This window comes from Erpetoichthys calabaricus, chromosome 10 (assembly GCF_900747795.2).
Source record: "Erpetoichthys calabaricus chromosome 10, fErpCal1.3, whole genome shotgun sequence".
Classification (NCBI taxonomy): Eukaryota; Metazoa; Chordata; class Cladistia; order Polypteriformes; family Polypteridae; genus Erpetoichthys; species Erpetoichthys calabaricus.
This window is the reverse complement of record NC_041403.2, coordinates 28,704,581-28,728,981: the sequence shown is the minus strand read 5'-3', so window position 1 is coordinate 28,728,981 and position 24,401 is coordinate 28,704,581. Positions and strand designations below refer to the sequence as shown.

General features: G+C 36.4%; 1 protein-coding gene across 1 annotated transcript in view; it reads right to left on the bottom strand.

The window, feature by feature from the left end:
- cdc73 (cell division cycle 73, Paf1/RNA polymerase II complex component, homolog (S. cerevisiae)) overlaps window positions 1-24,401 on the bottom strand; it is a 333,940-nt gene that overhangs the window by 226,764 nt on the left and 82,775 nt on the right. Inside the window, exons 8-9 of the mRNA XM_028811023.2 lie at window positions 16,701-16,799; window positions 1,096-1,174 (exon numbers count right to left, since the gene is read on the bottom strand). Of these exons, the coding sequence (XP_028666856.1) occupies window positions 1,096-1,174; window positions 16,701-16,799 (178 nt within the window). The remainder of the gene's footprint in view (window positions 1-1,095; window positions 1,175-16,700; window positions 16,800-24,401) is intronic.

Here is a 24,401-nt window from a genome sequence, read left to right as displayed (position 1 = left end):
TTTTCTCACAATTCAGGCCTTTTAGCTGCTTATTTGGATCACTTCTTAGTTAGTAATGAAGTTTTTCGGTGACTGCATTTTGATTTCTTTTTACCAACCCTCCCAATGCTAAGTCATGAGGACATGTGTATATACTGTATGAGGTCTTTTGTGCAACTCTTCTGGTTAGTTTAGTTTTTCTACTAAATATAGAAGGAGAAAGCAACAGTTAAAAACTCACCTTTAACAAAGGTTATTACTTTTAGTTAAGGTAACAAAATAACCAGAAAAACATGTTAATACATTCACTGGCCTTACCCTAACTACCAAATTATAGACAATAGTTCACAGAATTGGAATAAGTGCATTTCTAATTTGACTCTTTTTCACTCCAGGTGTAGACAATGCTTTTCTTCAGTTCTCTCTGGACCTCTTGGAGGGGCTTCCACTAGCACACATGGAAGGTGGCCCAATGTACTCTGCCTTTCTTTGTCCAGGTTCCTGTACTACAGTTCACAGCCACTGAGGTTTCATTCATTAATCCTCTTTCATTAACATAAAAACTATATTTGCTGGGACTACTTTCTATTTTGCACGGCTGGACTCAATGCAGCACTTACATTCAACTCTGTTGCCTCTAAGGTAGAAGATTTGCTTAGCATCACCTTAGGGGATATGCTATAGAGCAGAAGATCTGGGCAGACAGAAAGCAGGGAGCAAGTTCTTACATTGGGGTATTTATAGAAGAAGCTGGACATTCAGTAATTGGTCTCTTGGGCACACATAAGCCCAACATTTTGGTTAATAATTAGTGCAAAGTTTTGCTCATCGAGGCTGCCAGTGTTTGAGTTAAGATAACCCAGGAATCAACTCTGGATGAGGTACCAGACCATAACAGAGTACATCAATGTACACCTCCAAACTAAGCCAATGTACAGTGAAAGTCAGTGTACCTGTCAAATCTTTTGAAAGTGGGAACAGAATCTGGTAAACAACCATCGCACACAGGGAAAAAGCACAAAATAAAAAAATAACATTGAGATAAATCAAAGGCAAGCAACTACTGTTAAATCATTAACTCACTGTAGTCTGAAAATTACTTAAAAAAAATGTTACCTTCTTTTCCTTTAAATCTTTCTTGATCGTATCTGTTATAAGCAGCTGGCACTGGTTGCTTGTTTCTCAAAGTAGGATCCTATTTTAAAACAAAAAAATAAAAATTAAATACTAATGATAAATAAATAGTCTCCACTGAATTAATCATAAGGCACCACAAAAATTTATGTACGCAAACAATGAAATGAAAACAAAATCAGCCTTTTCAAATGGCCAAGTGATAGTTTAATCTGTAAGAAAAGTAAATGGAAATGAGATTTGTTTGGTTAAAAAAAACAAACAAGAATACCAATTAAAATGAGAAAGTCATTAAAAAAAATTGTGCAACCTAAAAACCAAGTACAAAAATTATTCATAATTTTATGTATAATTTTGGATTCTTAATTGCCGATAACAATAATAACTTCTCTGTACATTTTCCTAATAATTAAACAGAAGGTTATTCCTTAATAAATATAACTATTATGTAAAGAATAATCAAGCAGGGCAGGAACCCTGGTGCATACTTGCTAACACTTCTCTCAATAAATAGCACTTTTTGCATTACTTTTCACTTTCTCCAGCAGTGTGTTATGTCCATAGATGCAAATCACTACTTTTTACCTTGAATTTGAATTTATTTGTAGGGATTATGTCTTGTCTGGGCTGAGTTCCTGGCTCTGGGACAGTTGATATGAATCTCCATGTGGTTCACTGGATGTAACTTTTTTCTACTGCCTGTTACTGCATGTTGCCTTCTTTTTGAACATTTTTCTATCCATCGTGGAGATCTAGGCTCTGGAAATATAAGATTACTGCTGGCACTGTCTATACGTGCTTCGCCTGGAGAAATAAACTGACGCTTTGAAGATGCAATTGTCTTGCAGACTCCTTTGATTGCCCTTTTGTGCATTTAATACTGCTTTCCATGACATTTGTAGGACATTTATTGGGATAGTTGAATTTTTTTTGCCATTGGCTTCTCTTCCTTGGGGGCTTGCAGCAAAAAAGTCAATTTCACCTGATTGCCCACAGTTATGTATTGGACCCTCCAAACTCTGGTGATTATCTTCATGCGCATCTTATAATGTTTCTTACGTTTTTAACAGATCAAATCTATAATGGCATTGGTTTGTGTTTCTTCTGGACTATTCTGCTATGTTGCTGCTCACCTTTCTCACTCTGCTACACTGATCTTTAGTCAGCTTGTTATTCTCAGATAAGTACTGAACAACATTTAATGTGTAACATTGTTTTGTAGAAACATTCCAGGCAACAAGTAGTTTCTGTCACCAGAGTGTTAACAGGAATCAGTTTGAAATTACTGTAACTACAATTATTGTACATATGGATAGAAATGCCAATAATCACAAAGCACCCCTTTTGAAGTTCGTATGTAAACTATGAGAAAGTGCATGTCATGTGTTGTTTCAATAGCAAAGCACAGCTGGAACAACATTAAACACATCCGCAGCACTAACAGTTAGCTTCCTCCGGAATATCCCATTCCATTGTTACATAGAAATGTTCTGCACAGGTGTTGGCACAATGTTTTTTGTAAGTACTTATTACGACAGAAGTGGGTATGTGTACTTAGTTTAGCTGCAGTAAATTCTATTTAGCTGTGAAAAGAACATTATCTAGTCAGCTGCTTATGCAGATCTTTAAAATCACAAATTAAGTAAAATACATTACACAAGTTATGCATTAATTATGAAATTGTTCCTTAATATGGAAGTATATAAAAGTGACAAAAATGCACACTTTGAATTACCTCTCTGAAAGTACCACTATTTATTATATTACATGGATTTCAGCCTCAAAAGCCAAGTGTAAAATTAAGTATAAAACTCAATCAGCATTCCCTGGCTAAGTTTACAAGCACCTGTATGCCATCAACCTCCCTTTCCTAGAATAAATATATACAATTGGTAAAGTACTGTTGCAGGTACATACTAATTTGCTGTCAACAAAATAGATTAAGTTTTTCTTTTTTTTCTTTAAGAGCAAGTATATATTATTGTTATATAACAGAAACATTAGAATATGCATTGAACAAGTCTCCAAAGATGATGGTATGAGTTAGTGCGAAAATAAATTGTAATAGACATGCAGTGTTGTGCAGAAGTCTTACTGTAAAGCAGGAATGCTTTACAAAAATAACATGAATATCTCTCTATTATAACAAAAAATCCTGGAGAGAAACAGTAGGGCGTCGAGACGTGATCTTCACGTTAAGATCACGGAAGACGGTTAAAAGACCCGCGAGGACCTTAAACATGAGACATTGTGCCAAGAGATTGACCCAGGACCGTCTCGCGATGACGTAGAACATGAAATTCTTGCAAGACACGCTCTACTTACGATCAATATCAAATAACACAACGGGGCAGCAAAACATTCAGTCATGTGAAGGATTTGAGCACACACAGATCCGGGGTCTCAGCGCATATAAAGACAATACGCTATAAATGAAACATCGACGACTAAGCGAAGAAGAAAGCAGCGTGGAAAAAAACAGACTGAAAAGCGTTGGAGGGAAAAAAATACTCTAGGTGAAAATTCAGAAAATAAGGAAAGTAAATATCTGAAAATTCAGAAAATAAGGAAAGTAAATATCAGCCATAACAAGTGGAATTGAAACAAAGCACATCAAATCGGGCTCAGAATTAAAAGACAGAGTAAAAGACAAAGTAGAACTTCATAAACATGTTCACAAACACTGGTGCTATACACATGCAGAGCAGATTATGACAGCAGTGGAATTCGAAAGGCACAAAAAAAAAAAAAAGTTTGCACAATACAAATGTGGAGAAAGTTAAAGGATATGAAAGTAGGAAAATTAGAAAGTATAAAAAAAGAAAGTAAAGATCGCTGTAGCGCAAACAAACGGAAATTATTACTCGAAAAAGGGAAAATAATCACCACGGACCAGGTGTCATTGAAAAAAAAGTAGGACAAAGCGAGGTCAGAAATAAAAGACAGAGTAGAAAACAAAGTAAAACATCATAAAGACGTTACAAAACAATGGGGCCAAACACATGCAGAGCAGGTTAGAGATGATGAAAACTGGAATTCAAAAGACTCAAAAAAAAAAAAAAAAAAAAAGTAGGTGCGAAATACATACAGAGCAAGATACAGAAGATGAAAGCAGAAAAAATGACAGTGTCAAAAAAAGAAAGTAAACATTGTATTAGCGCAAAAAAAGAGAAATTATTACACAGAGAAATAACTAAAAGGCGAATAGAGATCGAATATATGGACATAGGTGATATGTCTGAAGTATGTAAATATTGTAAGGCTTTGAATTTTAAGTCAGAATTTCAAAAACGTGTTTTACCTCACATTCATTTATTGGTTACTTTGCAAAAAAAATTATTAACTGCTGATGATGTAGATCGCTTTATCTGTGCTAAAATTCCAAACAGAGAAACCTATCCTGAATTATGGTACAAAGTCATTAAACACATGTCTCACTGACCTCATTTAAAAGATTCAGCAAATTGGGACTCGAAAGATTCCAAATATTGTTTTTACCTAAGTTCTGAAATAAAAGTGAAACTAATGAAATAGCAACAATTCAAAGAAAAAAAAAATATCTTAAAAGTGTGTATCCGGAAAACCAAACACGGGAGTTGGCGAGCGAAGTCATATTTCAATAAACTTCCTAGAAAGTGTAGTAAACAGAAAAAACAAAGGAAAACCATTTTTAATGTTGCCCCCTTTTGCCTTAAAGACAGCATCAGTTGACTTAGGTCCACGTGCATACAGTTTTTGCACGTTTTCATGTGGTCAGTTGTTCTAAGCCTCTTGAAGACCTTGTCACAGTTCCACTGGAGCTTATTGCAGTCTTGCCTTCTGTCTCTGCAAGTAATCCCTAAACTGGCTCAATGGTGTTGCGTTTAGGGTTCTGTGTGGTCCATACTATCTGTTGCAGGAATCCCTTTTCCTCTTTTAGCTGCAGATATACATTTTTGTACTGCAGAATGATGTGGGAATCATTTAGACACAACCCTGATGGTATTGCATGACCGATAAGAATCTACCTATAACTGTTAGCAGTGAAGAGGTTATCAATTTTGATCAAATCACCAGCTCCGTTTGTGAAAATGCAGGGAACCTCCACCATGCTTCAGTGTTGCCTGCAGACATTTATCCATGTATTATTCCATTTTCATTAACAATCTGCCGTTTTTTATAGACAAAAATTTTAAATTTTGACTCATCAATCCTGAGCCCTGGTGCCATTTTTCTCTCCCCCAGTTTTTGTGTTTTTATTCACCGGTGACACGTTTGGCTATTGAGGAAGGTGTAACAATGGAAAAGAAATCCTTTTACACAGTTTGGTCACAGAAAGCCCCAACAAACCAACATAGAATCTGGGTTTATTAAAATTCTAAAACTGGATTATATGGATAAATTAAATGGAGGAAGACAATTTTCTTTTCATTTCATCAAACACAAAAGAATATACTTTAACTTTTAGAGCTTTAATGATTCAGAAAAGGCTACTGACTTTCAATGTTTTTAAGTGCCTCTTTCAAATAAAAGTCCCTAAGAACGGACAGTAATAATGACATTTGCATCAAGTGCTAAAGCCTTTCTCGCATTTGTAAGATGTTCTGAACATGTTGTGTGTTACATACAATCTATTTCTATTTATGGATAATTATCCAGAATAAAATCATTTTTTTAAACCACTAAACAGATTCTATTAACCGTGCCCATCTAACTAACAAAAATCATTTTACCCTGTAAAACCTGTCTTTATGTGTCCCAATAACCTTGGGTGCTGATGCACATTTTCTCATAGGCTGGAGAGTACAAATGGACCAAGTGGCTTATCTAAGAGAATGTTGTACAAATTGGCCAGTTAACACTATTGTTACTAAGACAGTAGTGCTATCACTGCATCACAAAATGCCTGCTTGTCAAACACTGTTACTATATTAGATGAGATTATATGCTTACAGAAACACATTTTTTGTCTCAGAGAATTTTTAAAGATTTTGGTTAGGACACTAAAGTCATTCTCTCATTTCTATGCAATTTTCTTCTTTTAGGTTGGCCTACCACAACAACTCATTTTGGAATTGCCAAATTATGTATGTCAAGTTTAAACAGTACATAGGAACAGGTGTAAAGTTAAAGTTATCAGTATTCCCATTTTAGATAGATAATATATAGAATATATAGAATTTTTATTCATTTATATATTAATCATTGCCTATTATTCATAAATGTTAATAAATTTTGCTTTGATTCAAAACTATTATATTTTGTGTATATGGGGTGACTGATGGAAAAAAAAAATGTGAGTAGATTACGGTACCACTTCATTCTTTAGATGCTGAGAAGTGATGACTTCAGTAGTGAGCAGCACATGCATGTGGCTATAGGTAAAGGTGTATCAGCCTCCAAAGTCTAGGAGACAACTGTCTAGTCTGCTCAAGCCAAATGTAGCAAGTCCCTACCTCGAGTACTAAGGAGTGACAGTCTGCACAGGCACCACTCATAATCAATGCTTAAATGGACATGTATGCATATTTTAAAATTAAGGTGCACTAAAGTAGCACTTACTCCCATTGCCATGAAGTGCTTTGAGAGGCTGGTGCTAGAACACATCAAGGACATCATCCCTGACAGTCTGGACCGCCTCCAGTTTGCCTACCATTGCCACAGATCCACTGAGGATGCCATCTCCATAACACTTCATACCACCCTGTCTCAACTGGAAAACAAGAACTGTTATGCCAGGCTGCTGTTTGTGGACTACAGCTCTGCATTTAACACTGTCATTCCACCCCAGCTCATCGCTAAACTCCTGGATCTGGGGCTTAGCTCTTCAATGTGCAACTGGATACTGGACTTCCTCACTGGCAGACCTCAGCAAGTGCGTATAGTGGAAAAACCTCCTCTATCATCACCATCAACACTGGCACCCAACAGGGCAGTGTGCTGAGCCCCCTGCTTTACTCTCTCTACACCTCTGACTGCGTAGCTAAGTACAGCTCTAACGCCATCCTCAAGTTTGCTTTTTTTTTTTTTTTTAATATTTTTATTTTATTAATTTTCATTGTAATCATTCCATACAAACAGATCCATTTATAACCCAACAAATTTGAAGACAAATCAAACCCCACCCCTGAGAAGGAGAGCTTAGCTAAAGGAAAACTGCTTTAAGCTTTTTAATAAGGCAACATTAGACAAAAGAAGGGGAGAAGTAAATATCTATATAAATAAGAGATGGAGAAGGGAGTTAAATGCAATAATAGTTAATTCTCTTATTCTAAAATAATATTGATTAAATCCTGCCAAGTTTTGAAAAAATTTTGTACAGATCCTCTAACTGAAAATTTGATTTTTTCCAATTTCAAATAATATAAAACATCAGTTTCCCACTGACTTATAAGAGGAGAATTAGGATTCTTCCAATTTAACAAAATAAGTCTGCGTGCCAAGAGTGTAGTGAATGCAATCACCGTTTGTTTGTCCTTCTCCAATTCCAGTCCATCTGGAAGGACACCAAACACAGCTGTTAGTGGGTTAGGAGGGATTGTGATACTAAGGCTGTCTGAGAGGCACTTAAAAATTTTTGTCCAAAATGATGTTAGTTTGGTGCAGGCCCAGAACATGTGACCCAGTGAGGCAGGAGCTTGGTTGCAGCGCTCGCAGGTTGGATCCTGGCCTGGAAACATTTTGGACAGTTTTAAGCGAGACAGATGAGCTCGATATATAATTTTTAGTTGAATAATTCTATGCTTTGCGCATATAGAACTCGAGTGAATTCTCTGCTTTGCTACCTTCCACTCCTTTTCTGATATATTGATTAAGAGATCTTCTTCCCAATGTCCTCTTGGATCTTTGAAAGGTAGGGACTCTAATAAGATTTTATATATTGCAGAAATAGTGTTTGTTTCCTCGGAATTGAGCAGTATTTTTTCCAGCATTGTGGAGGGTGCAAGGTGGGGGAAATCGGGCAATTTCTGTTTAACAAAATTTCTAATTTGAAGATAGTAAAAGAAATGTGTAGCTGGGAGGTTAAATTTTGAACGTAATTGTTCAAAAGATGTAAATATGTTGTCTATATAAAGATCTCTGAGCATTTTAATCCCAAAACTTTTCCAGGTATTAAAAACTGGATATACTTGCGAAGGTTGAAAGAGGTGGTTCCCTTGCAGAGGTGCCACTGATAAAAGATTTTCCATCTTAAAATGCTTCCTAATTTGGTTCCATATTCTGAGTGAGTAAAGCACAATTGGGTTATTAGTATATTTGCGATAACTTTCATTTATTGGAGAGCAGAGCAGGGAATATAAAGAAGTACTACAGGATTTTACTTCTATTGCAGACCAAGCCTGTGTATGTGCATTTATTTGTGTCCAGGTTTTTATGGCTTGTATGTTTGCTGCCCAGTAATAAAACTGAAAATTAGGTAAAGCCATGCCACCTTCTGCCTGAGGTCTTTGTAGGGTCGCTCTTCGGATACGTGGGTGTTTTGAGTTCCAAATGAATGAGGTTATTATTGAATCTAACTGTTTAAAAAACGATTTATTGATATATATTGAAATGTTTTGAAATAAAAAGAGAAGTTTAGGAAGGATATTCATCTTAACGATGTTAATTCTTCCGGCTAGAGTGAGATGAAGGGTTGACCATCTATGCAAGTCTTGCTTGATTTTTTCCATACAGACGCCAAAATTTTGTTGATAAAGAGCTTTATGTTTACTTGTGATATTTACCCCTAGGTATTTAAACTGATCTGCTATGGTAAAAGGTAGGGTGTCTAATTTATTATTATATGCTTGTGAGTTCACTGGAAAGAGTATACTTTTATTCAGATTAATTCTAAGACCAGATATCTTTTGAAATTCTGTTAGTGCTGTTAAAACAGCAGGGACAGTGTTTTCTGGGTCCGATATATATAAGACCATATCATCTGCATATAAAGAAATTTTCTGTTCCAGTCCTTCTCTGACAATCCCCTTTATCTGATGAGAATTTCGGCAGTGAACCGCCAGTGGTTCAATAGCGATTGCAAACAACAGTGGCGACAAGGGACATCCTTGTCTGGTACCACGTTCTAGTTTAAAGTAGTCTGAGCAAATTTTATTAATACAAACTGAAGCTTCTGGACTGGTATACAGTAGTTTAATCCAAGCACAAATATTCGGGCCAAACCCAAATTTCTCCAATGCAGTGAAAAGGTAATTCCATTCGATCATGTCAAATGCCTTTTCTGCGTCTAATGATAGTAATATCTCTGGGGTGTTTGATTTTGCTGGTGAATATATAACATTAAACAAGCGTCGGAGATTTGAAGATAGATGTCGGCCTTTAATAAATCCAGTTTGATCTTGTGATATTACCGAGGGCAGCACTTTCTCCATCCTTCTAGCTAGGATTTTTGAGAGTGTCTTAACATCATTATTCAGGAGTGAAATTGGTCTATATGATGCACATTGTAACAAGTCCTTATTTTGTTTAGGAAAGACGGTGATTAATGCTTGTCGAAATGTTTGAGGTAGTATTTGGTGGTCTTTAGCTTCTGTAAATGTTACCAATAAGAGTGGAGCTAGCTGAGTGGAGAATTTCTTATAAAACTCTACGGGGTAACCATCAGGGCCTGATGATTTCCCGCTTTGTAGTGACTTTATAGCGTCTAGTAATTCTGTTAGCGTTAGAGGTTTATCTAGTTCCTCAGCACTTAAAGCATCTATTTGTGGTATTTGTGAATTATCCAGAAATGCATTAGATTGCGTGTTGTCTTCTTTGGGCTCAGTGGAATATAAAGACTTATAGTAATCTCTAAATGTGTGCATTATTTTATTATGGTCGATGATTTCTTCTCCATTCTTGTTGGTGATTACTGGTATTGCATTGTGAACTTCTTGTTTATGAATTTGTTGAGCTAAAAGCTTATTAGCTTTTTCTCCGTGTTCATAGTAATGCTGTCTAGACTTATAAATAAGTTGTTCAGTTTCTTTAGTTGTTAAGATGTTAAGTTCTGTATGCAGGGCCTGCCTTTTCCTGTGAAGAGCTTCACTTGGACGCCTGGCTTGTTCTTCATCTATTCTAGTAATTTCATTTCTTAGCTCTGACACTTTCTTGGTTTCTAATTTATTTCTATGGGAAAGATATGAAATAATCTGGCCTCTTAGGAAGGCCTTTAGAGTTTCCCAGAGTGTTCCTGCAGAAACCTCTGTAGACGTGTTTGTCTCTAGGAAGAAGCTGATTTGTTTGGATATAAATTCTGTACAGTTCTCGTCTGCCAATAAAAGAGGGTTAAGACGCCATCTGCGAGGTGAGTACGAGGGGCTTATTGATTTTAGCTCCAAGACTAGAGGGGCATGGTCAGAGATAACAATTGTGTCATATTTGCATGATTTAATTGTAGGCAGGAAATTATTATCTATAAAAAAATAATCAATTCTTGAGTAGCTATAATGCACTGGTGAGTAGAACGAATATGTTCTTGAGTTTGGGTTAAGAAACCTCCAGGGGTCTGATAAGTTGTGATCATTTAAAAACTGTGTAATTATCTTTGCAGTATTAGATGTCGTCCCCCCTGTCACGGGAGTCCTATCTAAGAGTGGATTTAAAACACAATTAAAGTCCCCAGCCATTATAATTTTATGAGTGTTCACATTGGGAATGGATGCAAATAGATTTTGCATGAATTCCTTATCATCAACATTGGGTGCATAAACATTTATCAAAATCATTTTACTGTTATATAAGTTGCCCATGACCATCACATATCTCCCTTCAGGGTCCGACACTACCTCTGATGCTACAAATGGAACTGTTCTATGTATGAGAATTCCCACCCCTCTAGTTTTCTTTATAAAGCTAGAATGGAACATTTGGCCAGTCCAGTCTTTTTGTAATCTGAACTGATCCTTGGTTAGTAAGTGGGTCTCCTGTAAAAATACTATTTTAGCGTTTAAGCCTGTTAGGTGAGAGCATACTTTCTTTCTCTTTAATTCGTGATTCAGGCCTTTAACATTCCAGCTCACAAAGTTAACTGTCCCATCATGGAGACATTGATTCTGAGTTTTTAATGTCATTTTATAGTTTTAATTGGTAATATGGCAGTTTTAATCTTAGTTTCAAGATTCCCCAGGAGTTGTTGCATGTTAGCCTGTTGCTGCATTGATATTTATAATTATAAGGATTATAAGAATAGATTAAATATAACCTGCTCTCCTTCTCTCCCCCCTTTATCCCCCCACCCCCCCATTTTGCCTCCCCACATGAGGCTAGACCCCACTTCGCGATGTTCCAGTCCTCTGACATACGAAGAGACAGAGCACGTCCAAAACAAAACAAACCCCACCCTGCAGCGGCGTTACAGAATTAAAACAGAGATATCTTTTACAGTTAAATCCTTAATACTATCTGCCGAAAATGTTCTCATTAACAATATTTAAGCTTGAAATAATCTTCAGCGCTTTTAAGTTAAGATATTAAGATTAAAAAAAAAAAAAAACAACCCTGGGAGTGATTTTAAAAACTAGTCTAGGATAAACCTGGTAATTCATACTGTAATAGTATAATGGTAATTGTATAAATAGTAGAACAAGCATTAAACCAAGGGTATGAAGTTAAACAGTCTACTTTAAGGTATAGTAAAATAAAAAAAATAAATAAAAAAAAAAAAAAAAAAAGGAATAAAATAAATAAATAAATAAAACGAATCCTACTTTAATCACTTCCACATTTTCACACTCACGTCTATAACTCTGATTAAAACATAAACATATAACATATAAAGTCCAGCTAAAAAAAAAAAAAAAAAAAAAAAAAAAAGAAAATAAGATGTATAATTATAATACCAGTCTCTTTAAACATGGATCCAGCGATCAGATCATAGGTCTTTCCCGTGCCTTGATAGAATACGGCTCTTTAATTTTAATTAACTTTCAAAAAAGTGTCGGAAACAGCTTCTTTAATTCTTTTTCAGCTTCTTCTTTGCTGAAGAAGATATAATGTCCATCTTGAACTTCCACTTTCAGTTTGGCAGGATACAAGAGGCTGTATTTGATATCGGCTTCCCGTAGCATCCTTTTAATGTCGTTGTAGGATCTGCGTTTTGCAGCTGTTGATGGTGAGAAGTCGGGAAAAATACGAATAAGATTATTTTCGAATATAATCTCTTGCTTGTGTCTGAGAAGTGCCATCACATCAAGCTTACATCTTAGTCGTTCGAAGCGGACAATAAAAGACCTAGATTTAAAGGCGCTTGGTATCTTTGTGCGATAAGCCGTGGCTATCTCATTGTCGAGTTTAAAGTCATCTCCAATTATTTTAGACAGTAATTCTACTGCAAATTTCACTGGGCTTGAGCTTTCTCGTTTCTCAGGTATACCCTCAATTCTTATATTATTTCTTCTGCACCCATCCTCCAGGGCTGCAAGTCTGTCTCCAAGTTTTTTGTATTCCGAGTTCGCAGCTGTGGCTTTTTCATCAGCGTTAGATGCCATTTGTTCCGCTGTTTCCACTCGAGCCGTGAGTCCCTGCTTAACGTCTTCCAGCTGATCTGAAACGTCATTAATATGATCATCAAGCCTTTTCAGTTTGGAGTTAGTTTCTTCAATGTGTTCCACTAATTTCTCCAACATGCCTTTAAAGTTCACGTCGAAACGTTCAAATAGACGCGTTTCCTTATCTTTGTTATCCTTCTTGAGCTCAGTGGCCACCTTCTTAAGATCATTTGTGTTATCTTTCTTAAGCTCCTTCATGGCCGTAACTATGGCAGTGGACTGTGTAGCGATCATCTCTTTCTGTGTAGCGATCATCTCTTTCAGTTCGGACAGTTCGCTTCTGCTTTCGTGCTCCGCAAGTGAAAATGCAGCTCCTGTTACAGGCTCGCGATGAGTAGATGAGAGCACGTCCTGCAGAGCCCTTTCTAGTCTCGAATGATCCTCAGAAATCGGCGATCCCTCGCGACCTGTATCACTTGCGCCTTCGCTCCCATTCTCACTCTCGACTGGAGACGATACAATGGAGCGGGGTCCCAGGAATTCTGCGCACTCTTCTGCCTGTTCTAGGTCAGTCTCCGTGATGCCATACCTTACACTTGCACTCAGGCCGGAAGTCTGTCCGGACTTCGATGCAGCTTTAAGTTTCTTTTCCGGTTCTTTCTGACTTTTCTTCTTGTTACTCATGCTTGTATATTGTAGTGGAAGTTCCTTGGTCGGGTTAAATACAGGATACCTCTAAATAATATGAAATACGTGGGAAAATAAAGCCGCTGCTAGCGGAGCTCTGCTTCAGACGTCCATCTCCTATAAACGGACGAAACCAACCCATCCTCAAGTTTGCTGACGATACCACTGTAATAGGTCTGATCAGCGAGGATGATGAGACGGCCAACAGGGAGGAGGTCAGACTCCTGTCAGAATGGTGTCAGGACAACAACCTCACCCTCAAAGTTAGCAAAACTAAGAAGATGATTGTGGATTTCCGCAAACAGGCAACAGAGCACAGCCCCATCTACATCGGAGGTGAGGTTGTGGAGCAGGTCAGCAGCTTTAGGTTCCTCAGAGTCACCCTCACTGATGACCTTAAATGGTTAAGTCACACTGCGGCCGTAGTCAAGAAAGCCCAACAATGCCTCTACTTCCTCAGGAGACTAAGTAAAGCCTGGACGTCCCCCACAACCCTGTGCAGATTTGACAGGTGTACTGTGGAATCCATCTTGACAGGATGCATCACATCCTGGTACAGCTACTGCTCAGTTCAGGACTGCAGAGCTCTGCAGCGTGTGGTGAACACAGCACAGCAGAACACGGGCACACAGCTCCCTACGATCCAGGACATCCACACTACACGCTGTCTCAGAAAAGTGAACCGTATCAGGCAGGACCCCAGCCACCCTGCACTGTCACTTTTCACTCTCCTCCCCATCTGGGAAGTGACTAAAGTCCATTCAGACGGACACCTCCAGGTTCAGGAACAGTTTCTACCCAACTGCAATCAGACTCATGAACAATCAGTAACCTTATGTCACCTCCACTGCTACCTGCACATATACTTCTGCCACTGTCTCTATTTATTCCTAGGATTCTGGTTTTATTTATTTACTTATTTATATTCATTTATTTATTGTGTGTGGGTTTTTTTTGTCTACGTTCACTGTCTGCAGGGGCACATGCAAGCAAGCATTTCATTGTACATGGTACTTGTACTTGTACACATGACAATAAAGAATTGAAATCTTAAAATCTTGAAGTATGCCAATCCTGAACAAATCTAGTATGTCCCATTTAATGCGTGATAAAACAGACTCAAAAGCAAAAAAAAATTAACAGTAAGAGGCTGAACAAAGGAGGTAGCTGGTTCCAAAACCAAAAAAGAGGTAAGCCATCAAGACCCAATGAATTACCAAAGCTCATAGAATCCAGAGCCTCTTTAAGATCACACAATGTGATTGGGAAGTTCAACTTGATAGTATCTTATACAAAGAGTCTAGGTAAGGAAAGGATAGCTAATTTATTTCAGGCGGGGAAGGGTTAAAGCTTTCAGAAAATCGCACAGAATTTAACAAAAATGATTATCAATTTCAAAATCTTTGTTAATGTTGCTTTGATTTATTTATAATGACTGCGTAATAATAATAATTGTTACACTTGGCTCAAGAAACAAACAACTTAGCAAATGCCAAGCAGATCTCAAATTCAACTTTCTACCAAAGCAAATAATTCAATTCAGACCTTGAGCATGTCTGAATGTGTCACTCAAAGGCATGTTTTCCCCCAAAGAAAAGAGACGAGACTCAAATTAGTATATAGCCAGGCTGCCAGCACAGTTGATTTTGAAGTCACAGAAAATACATTTTACTGCCATCCTATGCTGGGTCATCAACACAACTGGTATTAATGAAAGCTTGTCACAAGATTCATTATTCCAAAGCAAGGAACAAATCTCTGGACAAACCAGCACATTAATTCTGTTAGATCTTGGTGCAGCTTTTGACACTATCGGACATCACATTCTACTGTTCGTAATGGAGAACACGCTGGGTATCTCCAGAGGTTTAAGTCCTGTCTGACTGACAGGCAAGAGTTTGTTAGTCTTGGCAACAGCAGATCCAGCTCAGTGACAGTCACACAAGGGGTTACTCAGGGCTTTGTCCTTGGCCCTCTGCTCTTCTGCATCTATAATACTTTCCCTTGGTCATATCACTCGTAGATATGGACTCAGTTATCATTTTAATGCAGATGATACTTAACTCTATTTCAATGTTAAAAATAAGTTGCAATAAAACTGAACTCCTGCAAATTGGCAGCAAAGCACAACTTAAGAGAATGAGCTCCTTCTCAGTTACTCTTAAGGGTGATCTCATCATACCTTCTTCTGATGCAAGGAATCTTGGTGCCATTTTTGATTTATTCCCTCTCTTATTCCACCCACATAAACCACATTAAGAAACTTTGCTGCTTTCACCTCCATAACATATCCCCCATGTTCACTCATTCCTCTCCTTTTCTAATGCTGAGAAACATGTCCATGCTTTTATTACCTTCTGCATTGATTCTTGTAACTGCCTACTGGCAGGTGCTGCTTCTAATCTCATAGCACAGCTCCAGTTGACTCAAAACTCTGCTGCAAGACTCCTAACACGAACAAGCAACAGCGAGCACATAACACTCAAAATGCTTCACCTTCACTGGCTCCCTGTGTCTTACAGGATTTAATATAAAATTCTATTAATAACCTACAAAGATTTCAATGGCTTTGCACCAGACTACATCAGTGACCTTATCCATTACTATGCTTGTGTTTGCCCACTAAAGTCCTCTGATTCTGGCAAACCTTGTTGTGCTACACATAAACCTGCAGTCTATGGGTAACAGGGCCTTCAACTGCATAGTGCTCAGACTTTGAAATGATCTCTCTAAATTACTTAGATCAGCTGACTCCTGACATTCTGCCCCCTTTTTCATTCATCATCTTTGTCCAGATTTTTGTGCGTGTTTTATCACAAATCATGTTATTTACTAGGCTTTTCTTTTATTATTGTATTTAATATTTTACTCTGGTTTACTGCTTTGTATATCCTGTATCTATCTGTTTTAGTGTTCCATTCAGGGAACATTTGTATCCAATGTTACATATACCTGCTGTTTCCTTCTGAGACTCTGTGAAGCACCTTGAGCATGGGAAAAGGTGCTATATAAATAAAATTTATTATTATTATTATTATTATAAACAATATTATTAAATATACAAATTTGAAACATATAGCAGTTATTTCTATAATATGCAAAAATATTTTTAGGTTTTTCTTTTTTTAAATTCTCATCTGACTACATACTCCAGATCCTTTCTATCCAAACAAACTTGACACTGCCTGAAAATTTTACATAATGCATCTCTGAAACTGAGTTTAAGGACTTTTTCAGTGTTAAAAGAAAGGTAAACTTGTTCGACTGACTTGTTTGCTTCTTTCACTGTACATTTCGATGCAGCATTTAGAAAAATGTAAAAAAAAAAAAAAAAAAAAACGCACCACCAAACACCTGAAAAATGTAAGTGCAAACTTCTTTAACCCCCAGAAAAATGATACACAAACCAAGACAGTACTGAAACATGAATTCAGTAAACATGAATATTCTCACCGCCTGTGTTGCATTTTGTGCTGGTCTTTGTTCAGGCGCACGTCCTTCTTCTCTTGCTTTCACAGACTGGAGGATTGCAAAGGTATTCTTAGAAAAAGTCTGTAATGACAGAAAATGATCAATTACTTCAATGTTTTAGATTTAAGGCAAAACAATTTAGAAGGGATGTGGGAAACAGTGTTGCTGATTCTTAAAAAGTCCTTTGTTTGAAAATGTTAAATAATAGAGAAAAAACAGAGCAGAGGCATAGAGCCTGTGGTAATACACATGGTATCCATCTCCTCAAACTTGATCATTTCTCTGTCTATAGAATAGATTGTGAATAAGGAATATACAGTTATTTTAAAACATGGTTTCAAATGACAACAATTACCTTTCAACCTTCATGTGGAGAAAAAAATTAAAAATAAAAGCTACTTTGAAAATCCTGTTAAAGATCATCATAACATGTATCAATACTTTTTAGTGTTCACATTTAATTAAGCTGGTGATGACATTCCACACAAGACTACTGAAATATGCAATAGAAATATAAGTTAGGACATTGTTTATACAAAACAAACAAACTGAAAGAGATCTATAAAAAAAAAAACAAATACTAAACTATACTCCAGAGGATGTAAATTTCAAGACTAGATGCTTTGCAGATATTCTACATTACAGCTGGGTGACATAAAATATTTTAAAATGCATTCAAACAATGTACCACCTGAAGACACATTTAGGTGGCACATTCCTAACAGTGAGTATGTGCACTTTTTGGACAGTGGTAGTTAATGCCTTTGTCACTTATGCATTGTAACTTCTATTGGGATTTGTTACCAAATAGTCCAAATTTGACGCATTAGTAATCATTATGTCTGTATAACTTATAACTCGCTTAAAAATATTTTCACTGAGGTAAAGGCTATACTTGGGACTACCTACCCATCATCTTATCAGAGCTCCACCTATCATCTTATTACAGACCCACCTACCAAGTCAATAACACAATAGATAATAATTTAAAGGATCTTTAAGTATACAGAGGTCTTGAGCCCAAGAAAGTAAATGTGATTGCAAGACTGACAAATAGGCTTATGCAGTAGCAGTAGTACTGTTAGCACAATATTGGACAATGGTGTGGTAGATGAAACCGAGGGTAAACTAGATATACTAGGACTGTCTACTGTACAACTCAAGTAGCATGTGAGCAGCTACAACATCTAAAAGGATTTGTGAGAATGTTTCTGGAGAATGTCTAATTAGTTATGGACAGACTATTATTGACTTATCTTGCAACACAATATAAAAATGACATGGTATAAAAGCATACTGGTTCAATAAAATTCACTGCCGATTTAAATCTTCAGTACACAAAGACAAGATTGACTACGTTTTAGAGTAAGAGGTTTGGGATAGATTAAAGAAGATAACTAAAAACAATACAAAGCACACTTAGCATGTAAGCCTTGCTTAAAGGAACAAGTTGGACTAATTCCATTCATTTTCGGCTTCACCAAGTAGGATAAGGTGCTTGGTAACTGAGGCAACTAAGTGTACTGTTAGCTTGCCCTGTACTAGGCAAAACAGGAAGCCTAAGGTAGTGTGGATTGAGAGTTCATGAAACTCATATTCAATGAGAAACAAAACCTTGGAGAAAGCATCAGAAGATTTTTTTTAGCATATCTAATATTTCTGCATTCACATTTAAATTAATCTTGCATGATCATTAAGAAATTGTAAAATATTAAAACCTAAACTATCCATAGAAAATGACAGGAATAAATCCTGCCACTATGGCTTATTTTTTTGTCTTTTTTTTAAGCATATTTGCTTCATTCTTAGTTACAGTATTGTTTAAATTGATCCAAAGTGTCTGTAACAACACAGCAAACATTAAAAGCTATACGATCAATGGAAAACAAGAAAAATTAATAACACTAGTGAAACACACAGACCGATAGACCGAAAATAAAAACACAAAGATAAGGAGCTGTTATTACATATGTTTTTTTTAAATACTTATTTCAGTTCCAGTAGATGTTATAATGTATTATATTACTTCTAGTGGCTCATATAGAGCAAGCAGAACTTTTTCTGTATTTACTTACTTATCTTTTCTACTATTAAAGTTTCACTATGTTGGCCTAGCTCTCGTTCTCACGGATGGGGGTTGACATGATTTGAACCTAGTTTTGTAAAATCTGACTTGCTTGTATGAAATGTTGTTTAATTTTAATAAATTCAATAAAATGTTAAAAAAAAAATCTTTGTTTTGGCAACACATTCTTTTGTTCTTCATTGATCAAATTGCAAGGTGAACAGCAATATCATTCACTTGTTTTACTTATCTGAACTTGTCACTGGGGTTCGGGACACATCTTTGCACGCCACACATGTAATATAAAGTCATCGCATAGCAAGCACTCAGAGAGAGAGAGAGAGAGAGAACACCAAACACACCTACCCACGAGTCTATGAAGAAACTGACAGAATGGGATCATCATTCCGTCACTAAAGTCCGATGTTGACAGTGGTATATAGGGATGATGCACCTTTGTATAATAATGTGAAGTTTTGGTAAAAACAATTTAAATGGTGTTGGGAGTCGACAGAAGATGACCCCCATACGGAGCATCCTGTGGAGGAAACTTAACAGGAAATGTGCCTGAACGTGAAGGCCATGATTATGGAAGATAGTTTTGTTAATGTTATTGCCCATTAACTAGGCATTTTAGTTAGCAAAGTTTCCACAATCGTCCATACTTATTTGATTATGTCAAAGGTCATTTTCCCATGTGTTCTTCGATTAATGAATTGCAGGAACAGAAAACTTGTCACCAGGAATTCTGTCACAGAATTTTGACCTTCTTAGAGAAAGTCCAACTAACCTTTTCCCACAGATTGTTACCTTACTGAGGATCAAACGTGGATTCACCACCATGTTCTTGAAACCAAACATGTTCATGCAATGAAAGCATAAGGGGCCCCTCGATGCCCAAGAAAGTTTGTGTGCAGCAGTCAGCTAAAAAAGTCATGGCTTTCTGGGATACGAAGTGTGTTCTACTGTTGGAAATCATGCCACACAAGGTAACCATCACTGAAAAAACCTACACTTCAACACTGAAGTCAGCAGGTGTCAGCACAAATCCCAAAAAACTAAAGGCTGCTATCAGGAAATGTGGCATCATAGAGCTTAACCAACCACAGTACAGTCCAGAACTGGCCCCAGTAATTATTTTCAATTTCGAAACCTGAAGTAATTTCTGCATGGGCAATGACCTTAGGCGACAGCAATGGGTTGGCTGGAGGACCAAGATGAATTATACTATTCCAAAGGGATTAAAATCACTGGAGGCAAAGTGGGCCAAGTGATCAACAGGGATTACATTAGAGAGTAAACACCCCTCATACTGTTTCATGTTCAAATATTGCAATGAGTGGTACTGACTGTTTCATGTTCTCATGTTTTAAAACAATGAAATAAAACCCTAAACCTTTCAGCTAATCACATCACTATCAGATTCACACTTAACAGGAACTCAATTTGTAGATGTTGCATACTCCTGTTGCTTTTTAAACCATGATAGATGTTCTTGACTATTATTTCCTGGTGATGCTTAAATATCACCAATGAATGCATATTCATGGATTGCCTAAAAAAGTCCAGAGTTAAAGAGAAACATTTTGTGTTTGTGGAACAAATTAAGCCTCAATTGTGAAACAAGCCTTATTCAAGCGAGACTTATTCAACTAAGTCTTCATTTCATATGTGTGCATTATGGAATACCTTCTATCTCTTCAACCTTTGACCATGGAATCAAAACACAAAACCAAGGACACTGCACCTTTCAGCAGCCCCTACAAGAATATCATTTTTAGATGGTTAATAACAAAAAATGGTATTTCTTTAATTATACTTGATTATCACTGTAATATTCACTTGGCCCAGATATCAGTATTCAATGTTTATAAGTTGCCACAGTTTGCACACAAGAATGAGCTCACAGCACAGATTGTTTTTGGCTTTCTTGTTTAAAAGACAAGAAAAAGTCTGCCACATATCACCTATATGTGAATGGATGCTTTAAAATTCAAACCAGTTCAACTTCACAGAACACTGAGGATAATAACCAATACACTTGCCAAATTAAAAGTGACACAGAAAAAAAGACATTCTGCAGCAGGATACAGAAAAATACAACCTACTGGTATTATAGATATATTATACAAGTATTAGTAACAGATGGAGAGTGACTTTTCAACATAAAAGGCGTCCAAATAAACAACTACGGTAGTAAGTCTGCTTGAATATTAAGTAATTTTTAGTTTTCTCCCTGCTATTACTTGATGAAAACACATACATTTGCTATTCTGACCTTACATAAGCTACAGAATTCACTGTAAATCTGATACAACATTCATTTCAAGATGCTAATAAATTAAATATCTTCATTTGGTCTAATGATCATATATAATCAAAGATTTTAGGCCTTCTAATCAGGGATGCTCCAGTCGGGTTTTAAAAGGCTGAAACTGATCACAGATTTCATATAACTTTATCGGCTGATTCGAATTTTTTTCTTTTTTCTTTTATTCCTTTAAAAAATATTTTACACTAAGCTCCTGTACAACCAGAAACAAAGAAGTCTTATATGTCCTATATTGAAGTGTATTGGTGTTAAATCTTCATTTTTTATTAACAAAATTAAATTTGGTAGCCTTACTGTTCAGTGACCAAAAAAATACTAAAATTGAATTTTCTTAAAAATTACCTACACACACATAGAGACACAATCAATTAATTGGTAGTACCAAACAAAGACTGCTTAAATGCAAATATACCTGCACTTACAGGTTTTCATCATTTTAATCATTAATTGCACTACAGCTTTTTTTACTATTAAAGTATACATTTAAAATATGTATATAGGTGTGCATCAGACAGACATTCATAATTATTGAGGTGCAATTATAAATATGTACAGTAAAACCTTGATTATCTGTCACTCAATAACTGTCAGTCTCCATTAACCATCACCAAATGTCATGCCTCATTTTAAATTCAGTGTTGGTTACATACCGAAGTTTTTCTCTTTTGTTAAAATTAAACTACTATACGTTGTTATGGCCGAAAAACATATGTACGTGGTGTTGGAATTGTCACAAAAAACTGAAATTATTATGAGTTTATGAAACTGCAAAAACTCTTCAAGTATTGCTTTAATTTATGAAGCAGGAAGAACAACAGTTGAACGATTTAAAGAATGATGCCGACAAAAATGAGAAACATGCAGAAAATGGAAACCACTGACAGTAATGTTATTCTGTATTAATGTTAATGTTCTTTTGCATTATAATTTTTTTTTTTTTTTTTAAATACTGTTTTGTTAATATACTGTGACATGCAGGCAGCTTGTGATGTGCTGTTCGGGAGCAGATGGGGCGGAATGCTGTTTAAGTGAAAGGACTTTGTAAAGGGCTTCTGTTCTGTGAGGGGCGGACACACCTCTTAGGAGATGAGTGACATGAGAAGGTAGGAGAAATAGGAAGGTGCAATGAAAGGTAGTTTTGAGTAGAAAGTGTTTGTGGTATAGAAAAAGACAAAACGTGTGGTAGGAGATAATTTTTGGTAGGAAAAACTTTCTTTTATTGTTTTGGAGATGTGTTCTGTAACCCAGATAACTGAGTATAAGAGAAGGCACAGTTGGTTACAGAACAAAGACTCCAAGTAAAGTGTAGAAAACTCCAGTACCTCCGAGTTGTATTTGCTTATTACGCTGGTCATTACAATATTATATAAATTAAATTTGTTAATACTATATTTTGCTAATATAGTTTTTATTTGTACATAAATACGACTATTCGCTAAACTAATCTACTTTATATCATTTTTAAAGTAGCTGTTCTGTTATCCGCCTTTTCTCTTATCTGTCACGGCCTCAGCCCCGAACCCTGACGGATAATCGAAGTTTTACTGTATTACCATTTTAATAATGCTGTTACCAAAAACGTATACTGTTTAACACAGAGCAACAAATAAACACAGTACAAATCTTTAAAAAAGCCGCAAATGTATCATATGTTCAAAATTTGTTTATCAAGAAGATACAAGACGAAACTGCTTTAACAGGTTTATAGTAAAAGACACATTTTGCTGTTAAGCGAAGATTATTAAATAAGCAGCAATTTCAAATTTGTCTTTATCTTTCTTTTCTTTTTCCAATTGAAAATATAAGCTGCTGCACTTAATACTGGCTCACTGTCCAAACTCAAACAGTGTACGTTTTAATTTAAATGACAAAATAAAAAGGTATGAATTCATTAAAGTAGCTTTTCTTGCTTTTTCTAATTGCACAGGAAGACGTCTCCAATTCCTTTTTCACAATTTATTACTCCACTTCCTTTAACGTAAAGACAAATATTCTGATCGTCTCTGCTCTCATTAAAATAAATAAATAAATAAATAAAAGACATGTGCTGGCTTAATTACGTAATCTCTCATGTAAAGGAGCGCTTCAACTAAATTACTGTAAAGCCTAAAAAAGGGCTGAAAATAATGTTTTTTGTGCTTGGCCAATTTACTGATCACCAATTAAGTCTTTTTTTAGTGAAAATTGGCAGCTGGAGCATCTCTACTTTTAACACTAGAATTACCAGAGCCTACGAAAAAACTCGTATATCCGGCGCACCTTAAATCGCTTCTTAAAACCTTTCTCACCTCTCCGCCAGCATCTTTTGTCATCTAAATGTACTGATAAAGACAAGCTGCCAGCAGCCGGCTATTCCATCCCCCCAAAGACTTAGAATGTAAACAGGCTTTTCCCAGCTCTTGCCTTGATTGATTACCTGGGAGTGAAGTGGAGTTTTAGAGTAGAAATAATAAGATTGTTATTTGAAACACACGCATTTCATATGTGTTGCATTTCTACAGTAATCTGTGTAAACACATTGTTAAAACAGAAACGTGTTATATATTCTAGTAGCAATTGACAAAATGTAGGCATAAACTATATAATGTATGAAGCCTGAAGTCCAAATATCAAAGAAACACTTTCACAAAAGGTACAAAAAAAAGCCACCGCCAAAAAAACCCGCCTTAGTGTGAGACATTGACATAACTTATCACTGCTTCCGTGGCGCAACAGTATCAGTCGCTGACTGGGAATCAGAAGGTCATGAGTTCGATCCTGCACAACTCCCATTTGAGAAGTGTTCTTATTTTCACTATTTTAGAATAAAAAGATACATTTGATTTCAGTCTGTAACAGCCGGTGTAATTTATGATATTTGTAAAGGTTAGCTTTATTTTTTTAAAATTCACTTTTCATTGTCTCAGTCGCGTTCAGGATCCATCCCTACCGCCACCCACCTGACACTGCTGTTTTTACATAAAGACGCGCTATAGTTCTGCAGTGTATCACGATACATACGACCGCGTGTTTTTTTCCCCCAGTATTGCCAGTCCCCACGTGTTGCCGTATGCTGTTTCTTTTGTACTCCAGGACATGCAGAGGAAAGCATAGTAAACAGCAGTCACTTCAGTGCTATATGCAATCATCAGACACTCCCCATCTGATGCTGTTTTCACATAAAGACGCGCTAAAGCCCTGCAGTGTACTTGTGACTGCATTGTCGTACCAATGCTTGCGAACTGAAGTGTCTGCATGCACTTTTCGTGGCATTATACGTGTATTTTTTGAGCATGCCCATGTAGCT